This window comes from Oryx dammah, unplaced genomic scaffold, assembly GCF_014754425.2.
Source record: "Oryx dammah isolate SB20612 unplaced genomic scaffold, SCBI_Odam_1.1 HiC_scaffold_8, whole genome shotgun sequence".
Lineage (NCBI taxonomy): Eukaryota > Metazoa > Chordata > Mammalia > Artiodactyla > Bovidae > Oryx > Oryx dammah.
Window position 1 is genome coordinate 458995 of NW_024070192.1, and position 19216 is coordinate 478210.

Here is a 19216-nt window from a genome sequence, read left to right on the forward strand (position 1 = left end):
ACCCTCCCCGAACCCCCCGCGGACACGAGCTCAGGCACCCTCCCCGATGTGGGCCAGTGACCAGGAGACGTGGATTCCTCGTGGGGCCTGAAGTTTAGAGTCCAAAGCCTTCAAGCAGGACCCGAGGCTCCTCTCTGGACCCACATGGAGATGACAGGGACAGGTGTGCCCAGCAAGGGAGCACAGGACTGGAGGGCGATGTAAGGTTGGGGGCGGGGGTTGGCGAGCCTGAGACACAGGTGAGTTCTGAGACGGGTGTAGCCCACGGCGCACCCCTGAAAACACACCGCCATGCAGTCACATAAAAGCGTGCCCTCCCCCACCCAGAATGTTAGAAGCTCTGTGCAGCGTCCTTCAGTCTGCCCTGGAGTCTGCTCTGCTGAGGAGCAGGGTTAATCCCTGTTGACGACGCTCGAACAGAGGTGAGAAAATCATTTCCAACACCGAGCCTCATCCCATTTCAGTGTAAGGCTCTGCCTCTAAGAGCTGACGCACAAAGAGGAAAACAAAATCTCTTTCCACTGATGTGCACTTTACAGATTTACCCCACCCGTAACATCACACAGCTCAGGAAGTAATTAAGGAAGCCGTTTGGGGGAAAAAAGCAGAGTCCATAATGAGGCACACAGATTTTCTGTTTTGTGTCCAAAAGGTCATCGGAAAGTACTCAGGTTTCCATGGTAACACTGGCAGGCCTGATCAAATCAACACACAGCTACACTTTGTTGGGGGTCTCCAATGAACCATTTTCTCCCCGCATCTGAAGAATATCCTGAATTAGCTAATGTCTTCAAAGACAGTGGAGGCTTTTGGAAAATCCAGTTTCAACAGCAGTAAACAGAGAATGCCTGCTTTCTTTCCACAGACAACCTGGCAACTGAGTCTCAAGGGCAGTGATTAAACGTCTTAACTCTCGTCATAACTGGATCACATTTTGTTAATCAGTAACAAGGATAATCTCAAAATGTTTCTCCAGGATAAACAGAAGCCGACACACCTGTGATCCTCAGGCATCTGCAGTCTCTGGGGTGATCCTGCAAGTTGTGTGTGGGCCTCCACTACAGACCCGCAGAGCGCCCTCCGGGCCCAGTCCTCCACGCTCCTGATGGCACCCAGGTCCTGCCCGCAAGTGTCTGCCATCAGCAGCCTCTTAACCAAGTGTCAGTGATCAGTGGGACCATAAAGAAGGCTGAACCCAGCAGAATTGATGCTTTAGAACTGTGGTGCTGGAGAAGACTCTTGAGAGTCGCCTGGACGGCAAGGAGATCCAACCAGTCCGTCTTAAAGGAAATCGACCCTGAATATTCACTGGAAGGACTGATGCTGAAGCTAAAGCTCCAATACTTTGGCCACCTGATGCGAAGAGCTGACTCACTGGAAAAGGCCGTGATGCTGGGAAAGATTGAGGTAGGGCAGAGAAGGGGGCAACAGAGGATGAGATGGCTGGATGGCGTCATCAACTCAATGCACCTGAATTTGAGCAAGCTCCTGGAGACAGTGAAGGACAGAGGAGCCTGACGTGCTACAGTCCATGGGGTCGCAGAGTCGGACAGGACTGAGCAACTGAGCGACGCCATCAGTGCCAGAGCACTGCGAACATTTTGTGTCTTACATCCTTCAGAACCCATTCCAGCTGGCAGGTATGACCTGTACGCGTCTTTCAGACGGAATATATTTGGGAGAAGAAACAACAGCAGGAGGAGGGACCCAAGGGCGCCGGCCGTGCAGGGTCTCTGTGCCCGCATGTGCGTGCCCATCGGAACGTCTCTAGGGCTTGGGAGCTGCCCGAGGAAGGGGAAGCTTCACAGGTAACGAGTCAGGTGTGTGTGACTGCTCGGACGCTCAGTCGTGTCCGACTCTCTGCGACCCCGCGGACGGCAGCCCGCCAGCCTCCTCTGTCCACGGGATTCTCCAGGCAAGAGTACTGGAGTGGGCTGCTCCAGGGGGTCTTCCTGACCCAGGATCGACCCCTGTCTCCTGCACGGCAGGCGGATTCTTTACCGTCTGCGCCCTCAGGGAACCCCTGTGAGCCTGGTGCAGAGACAATCAGCTACTACATGGGTCCTTCGAACAACCAACACACCGGTGACTGGAGAAATGGCAGGAAATGGAGCGTAAGGCAGGTGCTTGGAGCAGAAACTGCATTAAGAGCTGAGACGTCAGGTGAGGAGAGAGAAGCAGGGGTGAAGAGGGGGGGAGGGAAGAGAGGGAGGACACCTCTCTCAGGGGACACCACCGGGGCAGAAGGCGGCGCGCGCCGGGGTTTGGAGAAGGAGCTCCCTTCCTAGAGATCTGCAGAGAAAAGGAAGATGCTGACCCACCAGTCACACCCAGGGACGCTGCCGCCTGGAGAAGCCTCGGGCCCGCCCATCTCCCCGCTGACGCCAGACCGGCTCCCTGCGCAGGAGCCAGCCCCTCTCTGCAGGGCTGTTCCCAGTCTCCATGCTCTAAGGATAACAGCCAGAGTGTCAACAGCCTGCAGAGCAAGGCGATGACGCAACATCTATGCCTTTAGATAAGGACAAAGATTAACATTCAAATGACTTTTGCCTTCCAGCCCAGTGACCACAACAATCTGGCCCTTCCTGAAGTGAGCCTTTCTGAACAGAAGGATGGTTCACTCACGCTGCTGGTCTCACCTCGAATTTCTGCCTGAGCTCCATGTTGCCTTCCTCGTCGCCTTCAGGGATCGGCACGTTGTAGTACTCACCCTCCTCTTGGTTCAGCAGCTTGTACCTGCAGAGACACGGGGCAGAGGAGGGTGAGATCGTGCCCGCAACACCGGGTTCAACACCACCCCCACCCCCAGGCTCCAGTCCAGCTGGTTCTGAAATGTGTTCACTGGGGAGCCAGCACCCAGGAAACTTCACACACAATGGTCCCTCTGGACTTAAGCCAGCTCGTCTCCTGAATCTCTGAAAGCGCTAACATTTTCAGACAATTAACTTTTGGCTCACACAGACACACTCAGCCTTCCTCACCATCCGCTGGCTGGCATCTTCATCAGCTCCGAGACCCCAAAGGAAAGGGACCCCATGAAGTCGTTCCGCGTAGTTCGATCCCAGTCCCAGATCTCCACGGACAGTCGCCGGTCTTTATCAGAAGGTTTTAATTTGCTGTCAAAGAACACGTATGCAGGGGTTATCTTTACTGTGGTTTAAGGGATGATACCACAGGCTTCAGATCTGAATCTGAGATTAAAAAAATAGTATATTCAGTTCTCTTCCTGGGGTTCTCCATCATCAACAAAGTGCCAGCCCCTCGGTAACCAAAGCTCTAGACAAGAGGTTAGCAAACCATGAGCCATGGGCAAGTCAGGCCCACTGCTTGTGTGTGTAAATAAAGTTTTATTGAAACGGTCATGGCTGTTTGTCTGGACACATTTGGCTATGGCAGGTCTGAATCTAGAACAGTACCTGCAACAGAGACTGGATGACCCATAAGGCCTAAACCCTTCACTGTCCGGCCCCTCCCAGAGCAAGGCCGGACAGCCTCTGGCCTCTACCCTAGACAGCTACGTCTGGGTGTGACAGACACGTGCGTCCTCTGTTCTCATTCGCAGAGAGGGCCCCTCGCTTGCGCTCAGCTGTGCTCAGAGCTTTCTTGCTCCTGACTTACTCAGGCCTCCACTCCCCAACCTTTCCTCCCTTCCTCCCCCCTCCCATCTCTGTCTCCAAAATCTTTCCACTCCTTTCAGCCCCACATTAAATGTCGCCTTCCCCCAAAAGTCCTCCCTGCTCAGATGGAAAGATAACCTTCCATTTCAGCAGCAACGTCGGCTTCGGTGGTTACTCACTTATTCCTTGTTTTAAAAACTATTGTTCAAACTCTTACCTGCAGCCTCCTCTAACCACCCCCCCAAAAAACCAAAGTCAACCAAGAGGGCTTGATCTTATATCTGAAATGTGAGAGAATTTTTTGTACAGGAGTTACTGATGGTAACTTGCGGTATCATGTATAAGTCTGGTAAACTGAGTTTCTATCCATCAACCAAGGGTGACCACAGCTACGTCTCTAGCAGCCGTGGGAGAAGAGCTTAGGGATGAATGGATGTTTAAAGACGTTTATAATAAGCCCAGCTCATTCCTGCTCGTAATGTGAAGGAGAAAATACATCAGGAAGAGGGGTTCAACTCACAACGTGAAGGTCTCATTCCACTGGGGGTTCAGCGTGGAGCGGATGGTTTTGGTTTTTTGTTTGCTCTCATTCTTGGGGTCAGGAATAAGCTTCAGCTTCACATAAGGGTCTGAAAGCCCATTTGGATCCATAGGGATTAGGTTTTTCGCATCTCGGACTGCGAAGAAAGAAGAAAGATCCCAGGTTGCAAAAGGAGAACAGACCCACACTGCTGAGCGTCCTGCATCAGGACCGGCCAATCGAGAGATGTCACGACGGTGTTGAAGCGGGGGAGGAGGCTCTGACCCTCGCCACGAGAGAAGCTGCCCACTGCCACCGCCCGCCACGGGCAGTAGGCCTGGAGGACCCAGCGGTCAAGCCTGGAGACTCAGCACTGGCCTGGTCCAGCAGCATCTGTGACACCAGGGTTGCCGCCCAAACCTGAGGAAGCAGAATCTGCATCCTAACACCCTCCCCACCCCCAACCCCCAGCCGGAAGAGCTGGTCTGCCTCCCGCCTGAGCAGCCAGCAGGCCAGCCCACACACGGCGGCACTGGAACCCCTACAAGAAGTCGTCTCTTTCCTTTGTAGAGGCTGGTGGCTTCTAACCCGCTGTGCGTGAGGATTGCATGGGAGGGGGGCTGACCCAGGGGGAAGACTCAGAAGCCTTTCCCAAGACCCTGGGTGGCCCCAGTGCCCACTCAAGACGGAGAAGCAAACGGAAACTAAAGTGGAGACAAGGCCGCGTCGCCTGCAGAGGGGCAGCTCCGCGGAGCAGCCGATGGAGGCTTCTGTGCGGGAGGGCTGACGCCGACACCTGTCAATCACCCATCGGTCTGACAAGAAGGGACCGCGGCCATGCCCACCATGCCCAGGGGCCTTCCTCACCCTCCCCCTCAGCGCAGCTAAAAGCTCTGGGGCCCCCAGTCAGCTGGACACCACAGGGACACGTCTCCCTGGGGCCAGACTCTCAGCCCAGCAGCTCTCACAGCGCAGCCCCTGGACGCGGCCTCGGCTTCACCAACCGAGTCAGAACTGGGTGGAGGGAGGGGGCTTCCAGGTGGTACTGTGTGAAAGCCAGCAAGATCCACTCTCCAGCCCATCACCAGACTGGTAGTGTGATTGTCAAAGGAGAAACTTAGAAGAATTTCAGAAGACGGTGCCAGTGTTGGCCATGGGCGGTGGGGGCGGAGGACACTGGGTGTTCAGGTGGAGCCCCGAGGGCGGAGGTCAGAGACGAGCGCTGCCTGGGCGCCTGGAGACCCGCCAAGGGCTGGCACCGTCCTTGCCCAGAAGCCTTAGCACGGGAAGGTGACCTGCTCTAGCGTGCGAGGGGTGGCGGGCCAGCCCAGGGTGAGCAGCCACAGAGCAGCCGGCCGTGGGTCCCGCATCCTCCACCGGCCCCTCCAGCCACTTTCCTAAAGGACAGTACCTAACCTCACGCAGCCGAGAGCGGACAGGACAGAAGCAGGCACCCGGCTCGGCCGCCCATGACCCGCTTCCCAGACAGACCTCCGTCCTGTCACCCCAAGTGCTGGGAGCTGCAGCTCACGAGCCGAGGCAGCTTCCTCCAGATCAGCCAGCAGGGGCCTACCTCCCGCAGCAAGGAGGGCCGGGGGAGGAAACGGAGGCACCTAGACACGGCGCCCTCCTGGCGGCTTGGAAGCGGCAGAGAAGGACAGACAGCAGGACGTGAGCACGCGCGGCACCCTGGACGGGAGTCCCAGCCTCGTCCGCTGCCCAAGCACGGTCTTCACTGAGACAGGAGGCTCCAGGGGCCCTGACCGCCGGGGAAGTGTGACCCAGGTCTACAGAAGGTCTGCTCGCCTAAAAAAGCAACCTGAGTATCACAAGAGACGACAAATTCAGGCTTAAAAATGAAGTGCTCCCGTGGAGAACGGGAGGGGCCCAAGGGCTCACTCCACCCAACTGAGGTGTGAGTGCGGTGGTCAGTTCAGTCCAGTTCAGTTCAGTCGCTCAGTCGTGTCCGACTCTTTACGCCAGGCCTCCCTGTCCATCACCAACCCCCGGAGTCCACCCAAACCCATGTCCATCGAGTCGGTGATGCCATCCAGCCATCTCATCCTGCCGTCCCCTTCTCCTCCTGCCCCAATCTTTCCCAGCATCAGGATCTTTTCCAATGAGTCAGCTCTTCACATCAGGTGGCCAAAGTATTGGAGTTTCAGCTTCAACATCAGTTCTTCCAATGAACACCCAGGACTGATCTCCTTTAAGATGGACTGGTTGGATCTCCTTGCAGTCCAAGGGACTCTCAAGAGTCTTCTCCAACACCACAGTTCAAAAGCATCAGTTATTCAGTGCTCAGCCTTCTTTCTCAGGGGTGCGATTCTAAAATCATTCAGTGGTTGGGGTGTTCTGGTTGCCAAGTAATCTCTACGGCAGGGCCTCAGGGACCGGCTGATATCAGCCTATGAAGCGACAGGCTGGTGCCTGGACCCCATGAGGTGACACGTCACCAAGACTCGGGCCCGAAAGCATCCGGTGCTCCTGGCCCAGGAGGCCACGGGCGCTGTGCCCACGCACACGCAGGAGTGAAGCTTTGTGTGCGACGCTAATTCTAGGACAAACGGCACCGGGAAAACACAGGGAGAAGAGACAGCTGCCGTGGGTGTGCTGCGAGCTGGGTAATTGTGCTCAAAGGCAGAGATTTTTTTAAGATCACAAAAACAAATCCTGGAACGAGGGTGAATGACATTCAACGAAACAGGATGACGCACGTCCAAACCGTGTTCGGTACCCACCCCCCACCCCACCCCCCACGCCAATAACCCTTGAAATGTCCCTCGTGTGCACCGTGAGAGCCTGGCGGGCGGCCTGTATTTTCATTTTATTTTCTTCTTTTCAGCCCAATAAGCATCCACCAGTCTCATGCTGGAGAAACACGGTGAATGGAGTGAGAGGGGAGCTCTGGTCCATAAGAGGTTGAGGTCCGGTGGCGAGGCAGGCTCCTCCAACCCCGCCCCCGCCCCGCAGTGAGTGGGGTGCGGGGAAGAACGTCCTGCCTTGGAGGAGGGCAGGGGTGGCCTCCAGCTTCCCCTGCTCCCAGCATCAGGGTGCAGGTATCCTTGTCCTGTGGCTGCTGGGACACGGGACTGTCAACTCGGCGGCTTAAAATAACGGAGATTTATTCCCACAGGTCTGGAGGCAATGTCAGACTTACCGGGATAAAATCAACGTGTTGGAAAACCTGCTGTACAGCAGAGGGAATTCTGCTCCACGCTGCCTGCCAGCCTGGATGGGAGGGGAGTCTGGGGGAGAATGGACACACATATACGGATGGCTGAGTCCCTGACTGGGCATCGGAAGCTATCATATTGTTGATCGGCCAAACCCCAATACAGAACAGTTTTGGTGTTAAAAAAATAAAACTAAAGTTGAAAAAAAAAAACCTCAAAGTGCTGGCAGGACCACGTTCTGGCCAGAGGCTCCAGGGAAGAACCTGCCCCTGCATCTCGCAGCCTCACCGGGCTGGCGGCCACGTCTCTCCAGCCTCTGCTCAGCCCCCAGGCCGCCTCTCCTGTGTGTCAGACCCCCCCCACCACACCTCCCTCATCAGGACGTCTGTGACGGGACTGAGGGTCCACCTGGTATTAACCGGGAACGTCCGCCCTCCTCCGAATTTGTCCCTTCACCACGTAGGCCAAGACGCTTGGGCCAAACAAGATGACTCTCAGAGCTCCTGGGGCTCGGCCCTCACCGCCCCAAACGGGCCTCTCCGTGTGGGCCGGGAGGACGCCATGCCCCCAAGGCCTGTCCCCGCCGCGCCTTTAGCTCCTCTGAGGATGCCGCGAGAGGAGGAGCTGCGTCCTAGGGGAGGGGGTTCTGCTCCAGGAGCCAGGACTCCCGCAAACGCAGCCGGTGGGGGACTCAGGCTGCTTCCGGAACAGGAGGGTTCACCCAGCATCCCTGGCGCGAGGCGCTGTGGGGGCGGCGTGGCGCCGACGGGGTGGTTCTGAGTCCAGCCTCTCCAGCCATCAGAGACGAGCCATGGCCAGCGTGGGGGTCCCAGCAGGGGTGGACGGGCGAGTTCGGGCCCAGGAAGGGTCAGAACCAGCCAGGCCCGAGGCCGGCGGGTGGCTCAGAAGGTCACCTGGTAGGCAGGGCCCGGGATGCCTCGACTGGCACCAGGCCTGGGCACAGAGAGCAAAGCACCTGGGTCCCCTCCCAGCACCCACAGGTGTCCACACTGCAGGGCGACACGGCCCCTGAGGGCGCTCTGGGCAGAGTCCTCCTCCTCTTTAAGCCACGAGCTCCTGGAGCACAGGTCTGCGGTTTCTATGACAACCTTTGGGCGCCTGTGGGCCCCGGGCTGTGTGCCTTCAGCGCCCGGCCCTCAAGGACGGAGGGACCTTCCTTTCTCCACGCCCTTCAGGACCAGCGTCATGCAGGAGGGAGCGTCCCCCTGCGGGGGGGCGGGGGTCTAGGGCGGCCCCTGCGACGGGCAGTGAGGACCGGCCAGGGCAGCTCCTAGACGGGAGGCCTTTGAGGGGAGGTTGCCCACTGGGCCCCCAGTTCTCTGTGAGCGTGTGGGCACCCCAAGGGGCCAGGCTTGATCTGGCGGAAGGAGCGACGGAGCCAGAGGTGGCAGGGAGCCGAGGACGGGGGCTCACAGGTCTGGTCACCAGCAGGTGGCCCAGGAGATGCTAAGTCACATCACTGTGACGTTAGAACACAGAGAATTTCTGAGGCTTGAGTGACATCGTATCTTGGAGGCGCCCAACCTAGAAACGAGGGCAATGGGCTGTGTGTTCCGTTACTAAAATGTTTTGTCTCGGTTCTGGGGACGATCTGTGCTCAGTTCCACACGCACCCAGGGCCGCGGCCTGGCCCCGACTGGCTGATCACTGAGCGTGTCAGACAGTCAACCACGCCCAGCACAGTGCTCGGTGCTTGCCTGGGCCCCAACGCTCAGCCCCCACCGGGGAGCCCCACTCTGATGCTGATGGCTCTGAAGCCCGGCGGCCGACCACAGGTCATGGCACGAGCTCGGGAACTGCGTCCTGACCCCCGAGCCTCCACGCCCCTCCACCTATCTGGGTTCACCCTGCCCCGTCCTTGGCCAGCGGGACCTGCCCCTTCCCCAGCCCTCCCGGGGCTGCAGCCTGGACCTTGGCGCCAGACCCATCATCTCCAACCTCCCCTCCCCGCTCGCCCGGCCCACTGGAGCTTCAAGTCTAGAGACTCGGGGCAACCTGAGAGCAGGGGCAGCTCCAGGCCCCACCTGGTGGGGTGTCTCTCCGCACCTGGTCCAGACCCGCGACAGACCCAGCGATTTTCTGGGCTGAGAAACTACAGCTGACTGGAGAGCTGGTGAACGCCGCGTCTCCGGCTGCAGTTCATAAAGCGTCCATTCGGAGGGACTCTCGGGCAAGGAAAAGCCTCACAGCCCTTCTCAGTGGAGAATAAAGTCAGGTCCAAAGCAGGCGGTATGTTTTAGAAAATGTTAACTGCTCGGAAGGAAGGGTCGCTGGGCCCACAGAGGTTTAAAGGACAGGACACGGCCCCAGCTTTCAGGGGAAACAAGCCGGAAAGGACCCCTCTCGCTTGGGGAAGGGAAGTCCCGTACAAAACTTCTCTGGATTTCGGAAATAAAATGCAAGGTGGCATTGGCCACAAGGAGCAATTTTTGACTCAGAAACGATGGACCAGGACTCAGAACAGCCTGGGCCCCTGATGCTGTCTCTCTGCTCCATCTGATCCGATTACACGTGTTGTCTGCTGACACCGTCTGTACTGAAACCTCTAGCATTCTGGATTTGATCTCCTCCACGTCCTGTGGCTCAGTGGTAGAAGAACCCGCCTATAAAGCAGGAGCCACAGGCCTGGGCTGGATCTCTGGGTTGGAAAGATCTCCTGGAGGAGGAAATGGCAGCCCACTGCAGTGCTCTTGCCTCAGAATCCTGTGGACAGAGGATCCTGGTGGGCTGCCATGGGGTTGCACAGGGTTGGACACGACTGAAGCCACTTGGTCACATGCTGCCCATACATTTCATCATCTTTGCTTCTTTACGGCCAAAGACAAAGGTGAGGGAAAAAAGCAACAGGAACGTCCACCCGCTCAGCCCTCCCTGCCCCTCTCCAGAGCCAGGGCCGATGCACTTAGCCCCCTGTCTCACCGGCGAGGCCCATCCTCTGATGATAAGAATGTAATTTCTGTCCCAGGAAATCCAGTGCCATCCCCAGACCAGAAAAAAACCTGAGTCAGCAACTCTACCACCAAAACCCCGTAAACGAATGAAAGAGAGCTTACGAGAATTTGGTCTGAGGTGAGAAAAAGCGACTTTTGGTCCTTGGACAAGAGTCATAAATATTTCACTACTGCGCCTCTTCCAGTTAGTGGAAAATAACAATTTCTATTAAAGTTCTATGACCTTAAAGTTGCAAGAGGAAATGGAATCTGGTTGTTGGAGCAATAATATTTTTCAGGTTATGGGAGCCCACATGATTCTGTATAAACAACAAGAAGCTCTTAAGACAGACTTCTTTTTCTTATTATGAGAGGAATGGATATACTCATCATTCAAAAACTAAAATACATAAAGGTATTAAGAAGAAAAGGAAAACCAGCTAAGCTTCTGCTATAAGAGAACTGCTATTACCGCCAGGCACTTTGCTCTGCATTTATCTGTACCGGAACATTTATTTTCATAGAGCTCATGTCTAGGAACAGAGGGGTTTTTTGTTTTGGTTTTTAATTTTTTTTGGCCACACCACACGGCTTATAGGATCTTAGTTCCCTGACCAGGGATTGAACCTGGGCCCTCGGCAGTGAAAGCATGGAGTCCTAACCGCGGGACCGCCAGGGAATTCCCTAAGAACACAGTTTAGGAACCTGCCTTTGTGACACAACAAGGTATGTTTTGAAAACATTTTAGAAGGCCGGCATCCCATCTCATAATCTATTTTATCAATCCCCTCTTTCAGGCCACCTATGTAGATTAAAATTCTTCCCCTTTGTGTAAATCACGCGGCAACGGATCACGAACATCCATCCGAAACTGTGTTTTCCCTCAGGATACACGTTATTATTAGAAGTGGACCGGAGGGGGTGAAATCGTTCACGACTCTGATGTGCACTGCCAAATTACTCCCCCAGAAGTCATATCAAAGTTCTATGAAGGGTGTGGGGATAAACCTTGAAAATAACCTTGTAATTGCGGCTCCCTTGATTATTTTCGAGGCTTGACTATTCTGCCCCTGCTATGTTAGTGTCTCTTTTCCTTTGATTTCGTCCTTGTCCAAGCTCCCGATAGGTGGTGAAGCACTTTCCTCCCAGGTCACAGGAGCTCTTTAGATGTGAAGGAATGACAAAGGCCCTTTGTCTCGAGTGCTGGAAACTCCATTTAGCTTTCACTCCCCACGCTTCCAGCAACACAGCGGCTCACGTCTTTATACAGCTAAGTCTGTCAAGCATTTCCTTTTTTACTCCTTCCGATTCTTTTACATTCAGAAAATCCTTGGCTTTCCTGAGATAAGCCGAATATTCACTTAAGTTTTCTTCAATTATCCTGTCTTTTTCTTTTTTTTTTTAATATACTTAACTTTTAAACCCACTGGAAATTTATTTTGGTGCACACTGTGAGTTTTCCTAATTGTTTCCTTCCAAATGTTTAGACGACTCTCTGAACCACGTTCTGAAATGAGCCTTCTTTTCTCCATGCAGTCACGCGGCTCCTGCTCTGTTGATCAGAGGCCTTTTCTCCTGTTCGGCTCTGCTAGTCCTTGCCCAAGCCTGTATTTTTTTTTTTTTTTTGCCATGTGGCACCTAGTTCCCTGACCAGGGATTGAACCCGCGCCCTCTGCACTGGGAGCCCAGAGTGGTAGCCACCGGGCTGCCACAGGAACCACAACCTGCACTCAACCTGCTGGAGATTTCCAGCACGTTCTGACTCAGCCTTGGGCGTTCGGGGCCACTGAGGGCGATTCCTCTTCAGCCGCCCTTTCCCTGGTCACCGGGTAAATTTCCGTCCCTTATTCTCAGTGTTCACGGTTACTCAGAGCAACAAGGTGATGGCTCAGAGAGGAACTCGATGGGGACCAGAACCTGGTCGGGGACCCGCCTCCTCGAAAGGAGGGGTCAAGCCTGAGCCACTGGGTTGGGGGGCATGGAAGGCAGCCCCCCGCCCCTTCCCCCCCCCCCCCCCCCCCCCCCATCTGATGACTTCCCTTCCATCTGGGCTGAAAATAGACTGAGCTGAGCTGAAAATAACCGAGGAGATTAAATTAAATTAAGTCGGGCCTGGCTCCCAGGCAGCTGCTAATAGAACCATAAGCACCCACACCAGTGCGGCAGAGACGGGGGCATTTACTGCTCCTGTCTCTCTCTTCACCCTGAAGCAGCCAAACCCGCGAGAGACCGGGCCCAGCGAAACCAGCCTCCTCTCCGTCACCTTTACCCAAGGCTCTGAGCAGGATTTGCTCTTGCCGGCTCATCCGGGGGAGCCCCATGTTCAGGAGGCCTTTGCAGGGCTCCCCCAACAGGAATTCGACACTGAGCATCACCCTGCTTGGCCAGCGATGGTCCTATACCTGCCAGGAGAGGGCCCTGGCGTCCACAGGATGGTCCCATCACCGGAGGGATCGGTGACGCTCCGACACACTCCTGGTTCCCAGAAACGGTCTCAAAATGGTGCTCTCAGGGACGCGTCCCTCAGGTGCTACTGGGGGGCTCGGATCAGTATTTGCTTCTGGAACACAAGAGCCTTACGAGATAAAGGCCTTAGCAATGAGCCGTCTCCCCGAGGCCCTTCCATCTGTGCTACCACCACGGTCTTTAATCTGAGAATACGAAGCCGAAGATAAACATTAGCTAGACTCCCCAGGTCAGGGCTCCGAGCTTTTCACCCGGCAGAGCCTCTGGTCGCCTCCACCACAGTTAAAAAAATAACCCTGGATGCTCTCACTACCTTTGGGATCATTCTCTAACTTAGCCCATCTGTCAACACTTTGGAACTTCCCAAGGCGACCACACGCATCGAGCCTACTTGAGGCTAAATTAATTCTGAAAAAAAGGCAAGACTAGGGGCCAAGGATCTTGGATGAAAAACTTTTAATCTGGCAGAATAACCAAGCTCTTCACACACCGCTGAGCCGTGGCGCCTCCACCACCACCATCTCCGCACAGCAGTGAGGTAGGCGGAGGTTAAACGGGCGGGAGGCCAGAGAGTCAGCGCCCTCGGTCCAGAGACGCAGGCGGGAAGGGTCTGCCCCTCACAGGGCTCGAGGAGGTGGGCATCTGAGGTCTAAAGGCTCGGGGAGGGCCAGGCGAGGGCAACCGCTGCCTGAGGGAGGTCGCCACGGTTTACACACCAAGCAGGGGACGCGTCCTTTTCCTGACCGTGGGGGGAGCCTGATGGGCTGACTCGCGGGGAAATGTGCCTCCTTTCTCTTTCCCCGGCTGGAGGGAAGCCAGGTAGCTTGGTGTTTCTCGGAGAGCAGCTAAGATGCAGAGGCATTGTTAGCATGTCTCCAGCTGTTGGAACTCTCCATGAAAGCAAAGCTGCGGGGGTGAGAGGGGCAGAGCCGCCAGGACCTGGAGAGCCACTCGGCCTGCAGACCGTGCTGCCAAGCAGCCCTCAGTGCGGGCGAGGGGGCTCTGTCCAGGTCTCAGCCCCAGGCACGGGTCTCAGCCCCAGGCGCGGGTCTCAGCCCCAGGCGTGGGTCTCCATGCCCCCTGGGCCACTCACCCTGCGTCCTAAGGGCCCGATTCAGAGGGTGCCAGCGTCACAGGCTCTCCTCTCCATCAGGACCACGGACACACAGCCTGGAGTGCTGGTCACTGCTGCTGCTGCTGCTGAGTCGCTTCAGTCGTGTCTGACTCTGTGCGACCCCATAGACGGCAGCCCACCAGGCTCCCCCGTCCCTGGGATTCTCTAGGCAAGAACACTGGAGTGGGGTGCCATTTCCTTCTCCAATGCATGAAAGAGAAAAGTGAAAGCGGAGTCGCTCAGTCGTGTCTGATTCTCCGAGACCCCTTGGACGGCAGCCCACCAGGCTCCTCCGTCCATGGGATTTTCCAGGCAGGAGCACTGGAGTGGGGTGCCATCGCCTTCTCCAGGCTGCTCTATGGCTGCTGAATAAAAGGGGTGATTAACATGCCGGGTGGTGGGGTTGGACAAACATGGCTGAGTCCAAACATTTTCTTTATCCTTGACTGTCCCTAGAGACTGGCCAGGCTGGGAATACGTTCATTTGTTCCAAAGGGACTTGTGAGTCATGAACAAGTTTCATATTGAAGCCTAGACATCATCTCTGCTCTTCAGTGATTTCACACACAGGCAACAGGATCAAAGGAAAAGGCCTCAAAGCCGAAGACCCTGTTCTCACCCCCATCCCACCCGCAACCACCCTTCTGCACGCCCCTGGCTGATGAAGAGTGGCGCTACCCGTCGTTCTGTTCGCTCAGCATCACCCCCGTCCCCACACACATCAACCGCCCTCCGATGAGCCCCGCCCGGCAGCCAGGGTCCAGGGCGCGGAGGGGTCACTTAACCTAACACGAGCCAACGCAGCCTTCCCTGGGCCCCGTGGACTCACGCTCGACACCGCAGCAGAGCCGGAGCTGTCAGAGGCAGGCGCGGGGCCGCGCTTCCCACAGAGCGGAGGCAGCCTAGCTTGCCGCTGGGGAAGGACCGGTGAGCGGAGCCTGCCCCTGCCTCCGGAGTCCCCGGGGCCCCAGGGCGCCCCCGTCCACGAGCTACGCAAGAGACCCAGTTTCTCGGGGGGGGAATCTCTCCTTTCTAAGAGTGGGTCGGAACTGAGTTTTGTCCGTCACAACCCCAAACCCGCCGAACAGTCCCGCTCCTCTCTAAGCCTTGGTTTTTATAAACACAACACAGAAGGGCTGGACCACGTCCGTGCCTTTCAAACTCTGCTCCTCAGAGGCTCCGCCCAGGCCGCGGGGGTGGATGGGGGGGTCCTCCTCTCCTCTTCGCCCCAAGTACTTCTGTCAGTGGGATCGTCCACCACTGCAAACAAGGCAGTCCTTGAAGGCATCTGCTGCTCAGACTTGGCTGAGGCTGTTCTTGCTGTTGTTCAGCCGCTAAGTCGGGTCCAGCGCTTTGCAGCCCTGTGGACCGCAGCACACCAGGCTTCCCGGTCCTTCACCATCTCCTTGAGCTTTTGCCCAAACTCGCGTCCGTTGAGTCAGTGATGTCATCCAACCATTCTATTCTGTCTCGTCCCCTTCACCTCCAGCCCTCAATCTTTCCCGGCATCAGGGTCTTTACCAGTGAGCCAGCTCTTTGCATCAGATCACCTTTATGATCCTAGAAACATAAGTTCCTGTATCCTTCCTTAATGGAGTGTTACTCATTTGATTTATGCCGAGGAATTTCTCTTTTTTCAAAACCAAACTGGAATCCTTCAGGAGCTTGAGGTTCCGAGCATCACCAAGGGTCCCTGTCTCTCGGGGCGGGGGCCGAGGGGGTGTCTGGGGTCGGGCGGGGAGGTGGCGTGTGAGTAGGAGGTCGCGAGGCTGCACAGGCTGATGGGAACCCACCGGCACACGCTCCCTCTGGGCTTCTGGGCTCCCCTGCGCGTGGTCGCCCAGGCCGCCCATGAGATGCGAGGGACAGCCGAAACGATGCCCGTGTCCCGCAGCCCTAGTCCCAGCCGTGGACGCCCAGCTGCAGAGAGACTTCCCCAAGGGGAAGAGCTGCCAGTGAGCAAGTTTTCCAGAACAAGAGACCCCCGACCCCCACCCCACCCCGGCTGTTCAGCAAAGCCTGCGTTTCCTTCCATGACATCCCCGGCCCAGTGGGTCTAAGCTGGGGAAGCCACACTTCCTCTCCATGACTTTCCCCACGTTCAGCAACCCACCTCGAAAACTTCTATAGCAAGTTTGCCTTGCATCTGTTCTTGCTTCATTATTCTGGGGAAAGAATGCCTGCTTTGATTTTAAAAGGGACCCTGACTGTCTTTAATTAACCATAAACCCTGAGCTAATTGCCCCGGAGGGTGGGTGGCAGCCACAGGCACTGTTCTTCTCTGGAAGGCGGGTCCCCGGGCGCTCTGGGAACGAGCTTCCCGCAGGTGGCCCTGCCCCGTGCTATTCTACAGGGATGCTTTAGGACAACCCCAGGAGCCAAATCTCAGCCTTCTCAGGTAATCTGCGTTCTTTCCGGAGGAAGGTGCCTGGAAGTTGAGCTGAACACACTCAGGTTTCTCAGCCCCATTTAGATGCCAATGCCTGGAGCGCAAGTCATGTCATGGAGAGGAAGTGTGGCTTCGCCAGCTTAGACCCGCTGGGCCGGGGATGTCATGGAAGGAAACGCAGGCTTTGCTGAACAGCCGGGAGGGGGTGGGAGGGGGGGGGGGGTCGGGGGTCTCTTGTTCTGGAAAACTCACTCACTGGACAACATGCACACCACTGCCTGCAGAGTCCATCAGAACACGTGGGGAAACGTGGGCTCTTCAGAACAGGCTAATATTGGACCAAAGACAGGATCTGCCTCCTCGAGCTTCTTGGTGGAACACTCCCACCGCCCACTCATGAAGATTCGCTGAACCAAGAGAGGAGAAGCCTCCACATTTGGGGACATTTTCAGAGGGGAGCCAAATGACTCCTCAGCACAGGGTATTGATGTTTCCCGACCTTCTGGTGCAGAACCAGAAGGGACATTCCTCTTCCATCCTGACCCTCGTAACATCTCTGCCCATCAAAGAGTTAAAAGAACGTTTCAGTGGAAGTGATTAAAATGACATCATTTTCAAGCCTCTAAGAGACTCCTCACTTGGCTAAGGCATTTACTTTCTAGAAGATGATCAAGTTGCTCGCAATAATTTCATGGCAATTAACCTTGTGCTTAAATGATAATCCTGTAATTAGAAGCAATTAAAATCCCGCGCAAGAATGACCGGCTCAGTCAGTGTCAACGTCCCTGTATGCTACCGGGGTGGTCTTGAGAGAGGCCTCACAAATAATGTTTCTCCTCTCCTGGGGATGCAGGCATTCAAACCCCATCTTTAACAATGCTTCTTTGTGGCAGGAGTCACTGAAGTCAAAGCGGAAGGAGGGCTGAGGCTCCTACAAAGAACCCTATAAAAGGGCCGGAGGCCGACTTGAGCAGGAGAAAGCAGCCACGTCACTCTGAGCTTGGAGACCGGGCTGTTTACGACAGAGGCAAACGGTGCCTTAAGGAAACGACACTGGCGACCCTTGCCCCCGCCTGGCCGTGATGCTGCCCACAAGCACCCAGAGTGCTTAGCGTGGAAAGCTGGGTCCGAGGCACTGCCCAGGGAGGCCTGCAGGAGGGACCGTCCACAGGAAGCACCCGGCAGCCGGTGGACACTGGACGGTTAGCTCTGCCACTGTGGGAGGTCAGGACGAGCACCACCGTCAGGCTGTAAGCAATGACGCGTCTCTTGGAGAAGATGTGACCTCTTCTTGGTGGACGTATGTTTCTCTGAAGGATCCCAGAAGTCACGTGGCTAAACGGGATCCCTCCGTGTGATTCCGACGGAAGGCTAAGACGGTAAGACTTGCTTAGCTTTCGGATGCAGGAGCACAGTGTAACCCTGAGTCCTCTCTGGGGCTTCCCTGCTGGTTCGGGGTAAAGAAGCCATCTTCCGATGCAGGGGCTGTGGTTGAGGAGCTAAGCGCTCTCGGGCTGCAGGGCAGCTAAGGCCGCAGCCATGGAAACCTGTGTACCACGGCAGAGACCCAGCACAGCCGGGGAAGAGCAGGGTCGCTTTCCTCAATGCTGTGCCCACTGGACCCTTCCGTCACCATCATCATTCACTCAACACATCTCAGGCACAAATCCAAGGCACTGGGAACAGGAGACAAGATGCCCTCTCTGACCTCAAAGGGCTAATGGTCCGGCGGAGGGAGATGGGCACGTAAGCATCCACACACACAGCCACGTGGCAGACGGGTTCGAGGGCATGAGGAGAAAGGAGCCCCTCTTGGGCAGAGCATGAATCGCTTGGAGGGGCTTCACAGAGGCGACCACGCCGAGTGTGAGCGACGCTCCTGATGGAGCGGGGTGAACCGCCCGCCCCTGGGTGTGCTCAGTCCTGGAACTCTCTCTGACCCTGTGGACTGTAGCCCGCCAGGCCCCTCTGTCCGTGGGGTTTCCCGGAAAAGAGAACTGGAGTGGGTTGCCATTTCCTCCTCCAGCGGATCTTCCTGGTCCAGGGATTGAAGCCACGTCTCTAGAATTCCCTGCACTGGCCACCTGGAACAGCCCATTAACAGCCAATGGAGGTGAGCGGGTGGAGCCAGCCTGCCCCTGGGAGAGGGCACGTAGCTCTTCTCCTCAGTGAGAACTCTGAGTGCCAGGGGTGGAGGGGGCGGAAGGGATACGCCTAGGGAGGGGAGCTACCAGCTGCTGGCAGGGTCACACGGGCATGGGGCACCCAGGACGCAGGAATGTCCAGTCGGGGGGAGAACACAGAGGAAAGGAACCCACTGAGAAGACACCAGCCGCCGCCTGGAAGCACACTCGTCTGAGCCGGGCAACGTGCGAGCACCTTCCGAGACACGCAGGCCCTAGATGCTTTCAGCCTCGAGATCGATCCCGTCTGCCTGCGCAGAGGGGCGCCTGGACGTCAAGCACTGGCCCAGCCGAGGTGGGTTCTTCCAAGACTGAGACTCACTTGAGAACACTTCAGCAACCTCTCCACCAACATGAAAACTGATTAAAGTTTGTCCTCGATGCTAAAACCATCGGTGAAAGGCTGCTGGTCATCAGACACAACACCTAGATGCCTTATTGATCGCAAATGTTGAAAGTTACTGAGAAGTGGGGGATTACGGTAACTGGGTGATCAAAGGTACTAACAGCTCACTGACGACGGTCAATCTGGACACACCCGAAGCAGCAGCTACCTGAGCCTGCCCTCCCAGCCCAAACCAGGGCCAGCACGTGGGCCCTGTCCCCTCCTGTGCCCCCGAGCTGCATTTAATCCCAGGCTTTTATTTCAGAGGAATGACCTCCAGCTAATGCCTTTTCCTTTCAGCGAGCGGCTGGCGCAGCTCCTCCCTGCTGGCAGCCCCAGACGGGCAGTCTCACCCCACAGGCCTTCCGGCCGCTGTGGAAAGCTCCTGCACAGAGCCTCCAGGCGACAGATGGGC

General features: G+C 56.4%; 1 protein-coding gene across 2 annotated transcripts in view; it reads right to left on the reverse strand.

Annotated features, from left to right (window-relative positions):
- PRKCA (protein kinase C alpha) overlaps positions 1 to 19216 on the reverse strand; it is a 287239-nt gene that overhangs the window by 49482 nt on the left and 218541 nt on the right. For both annotated transcript variants that reach the window (XM_040244390.1, XM_040244389.1), the window contains exons 5-7: positions 4138 to 4294; positions 2982 to 3116; positions 2640 to 2736 (exon numbers count right to left, since the gene is read on the reverse strand). In XM_040244390.1, coding sequence (XP_040100324.1) covers positions 2640 to 2736; positions 2982 to 3116; positions 4138 to 4294 — 389 coding nt within the window. The remainder of the gene's footprint in view (positions 1 to 2639; positions 2737 to 2981; positions 3117 to 4137; positions 4295 to 19216) is intronic.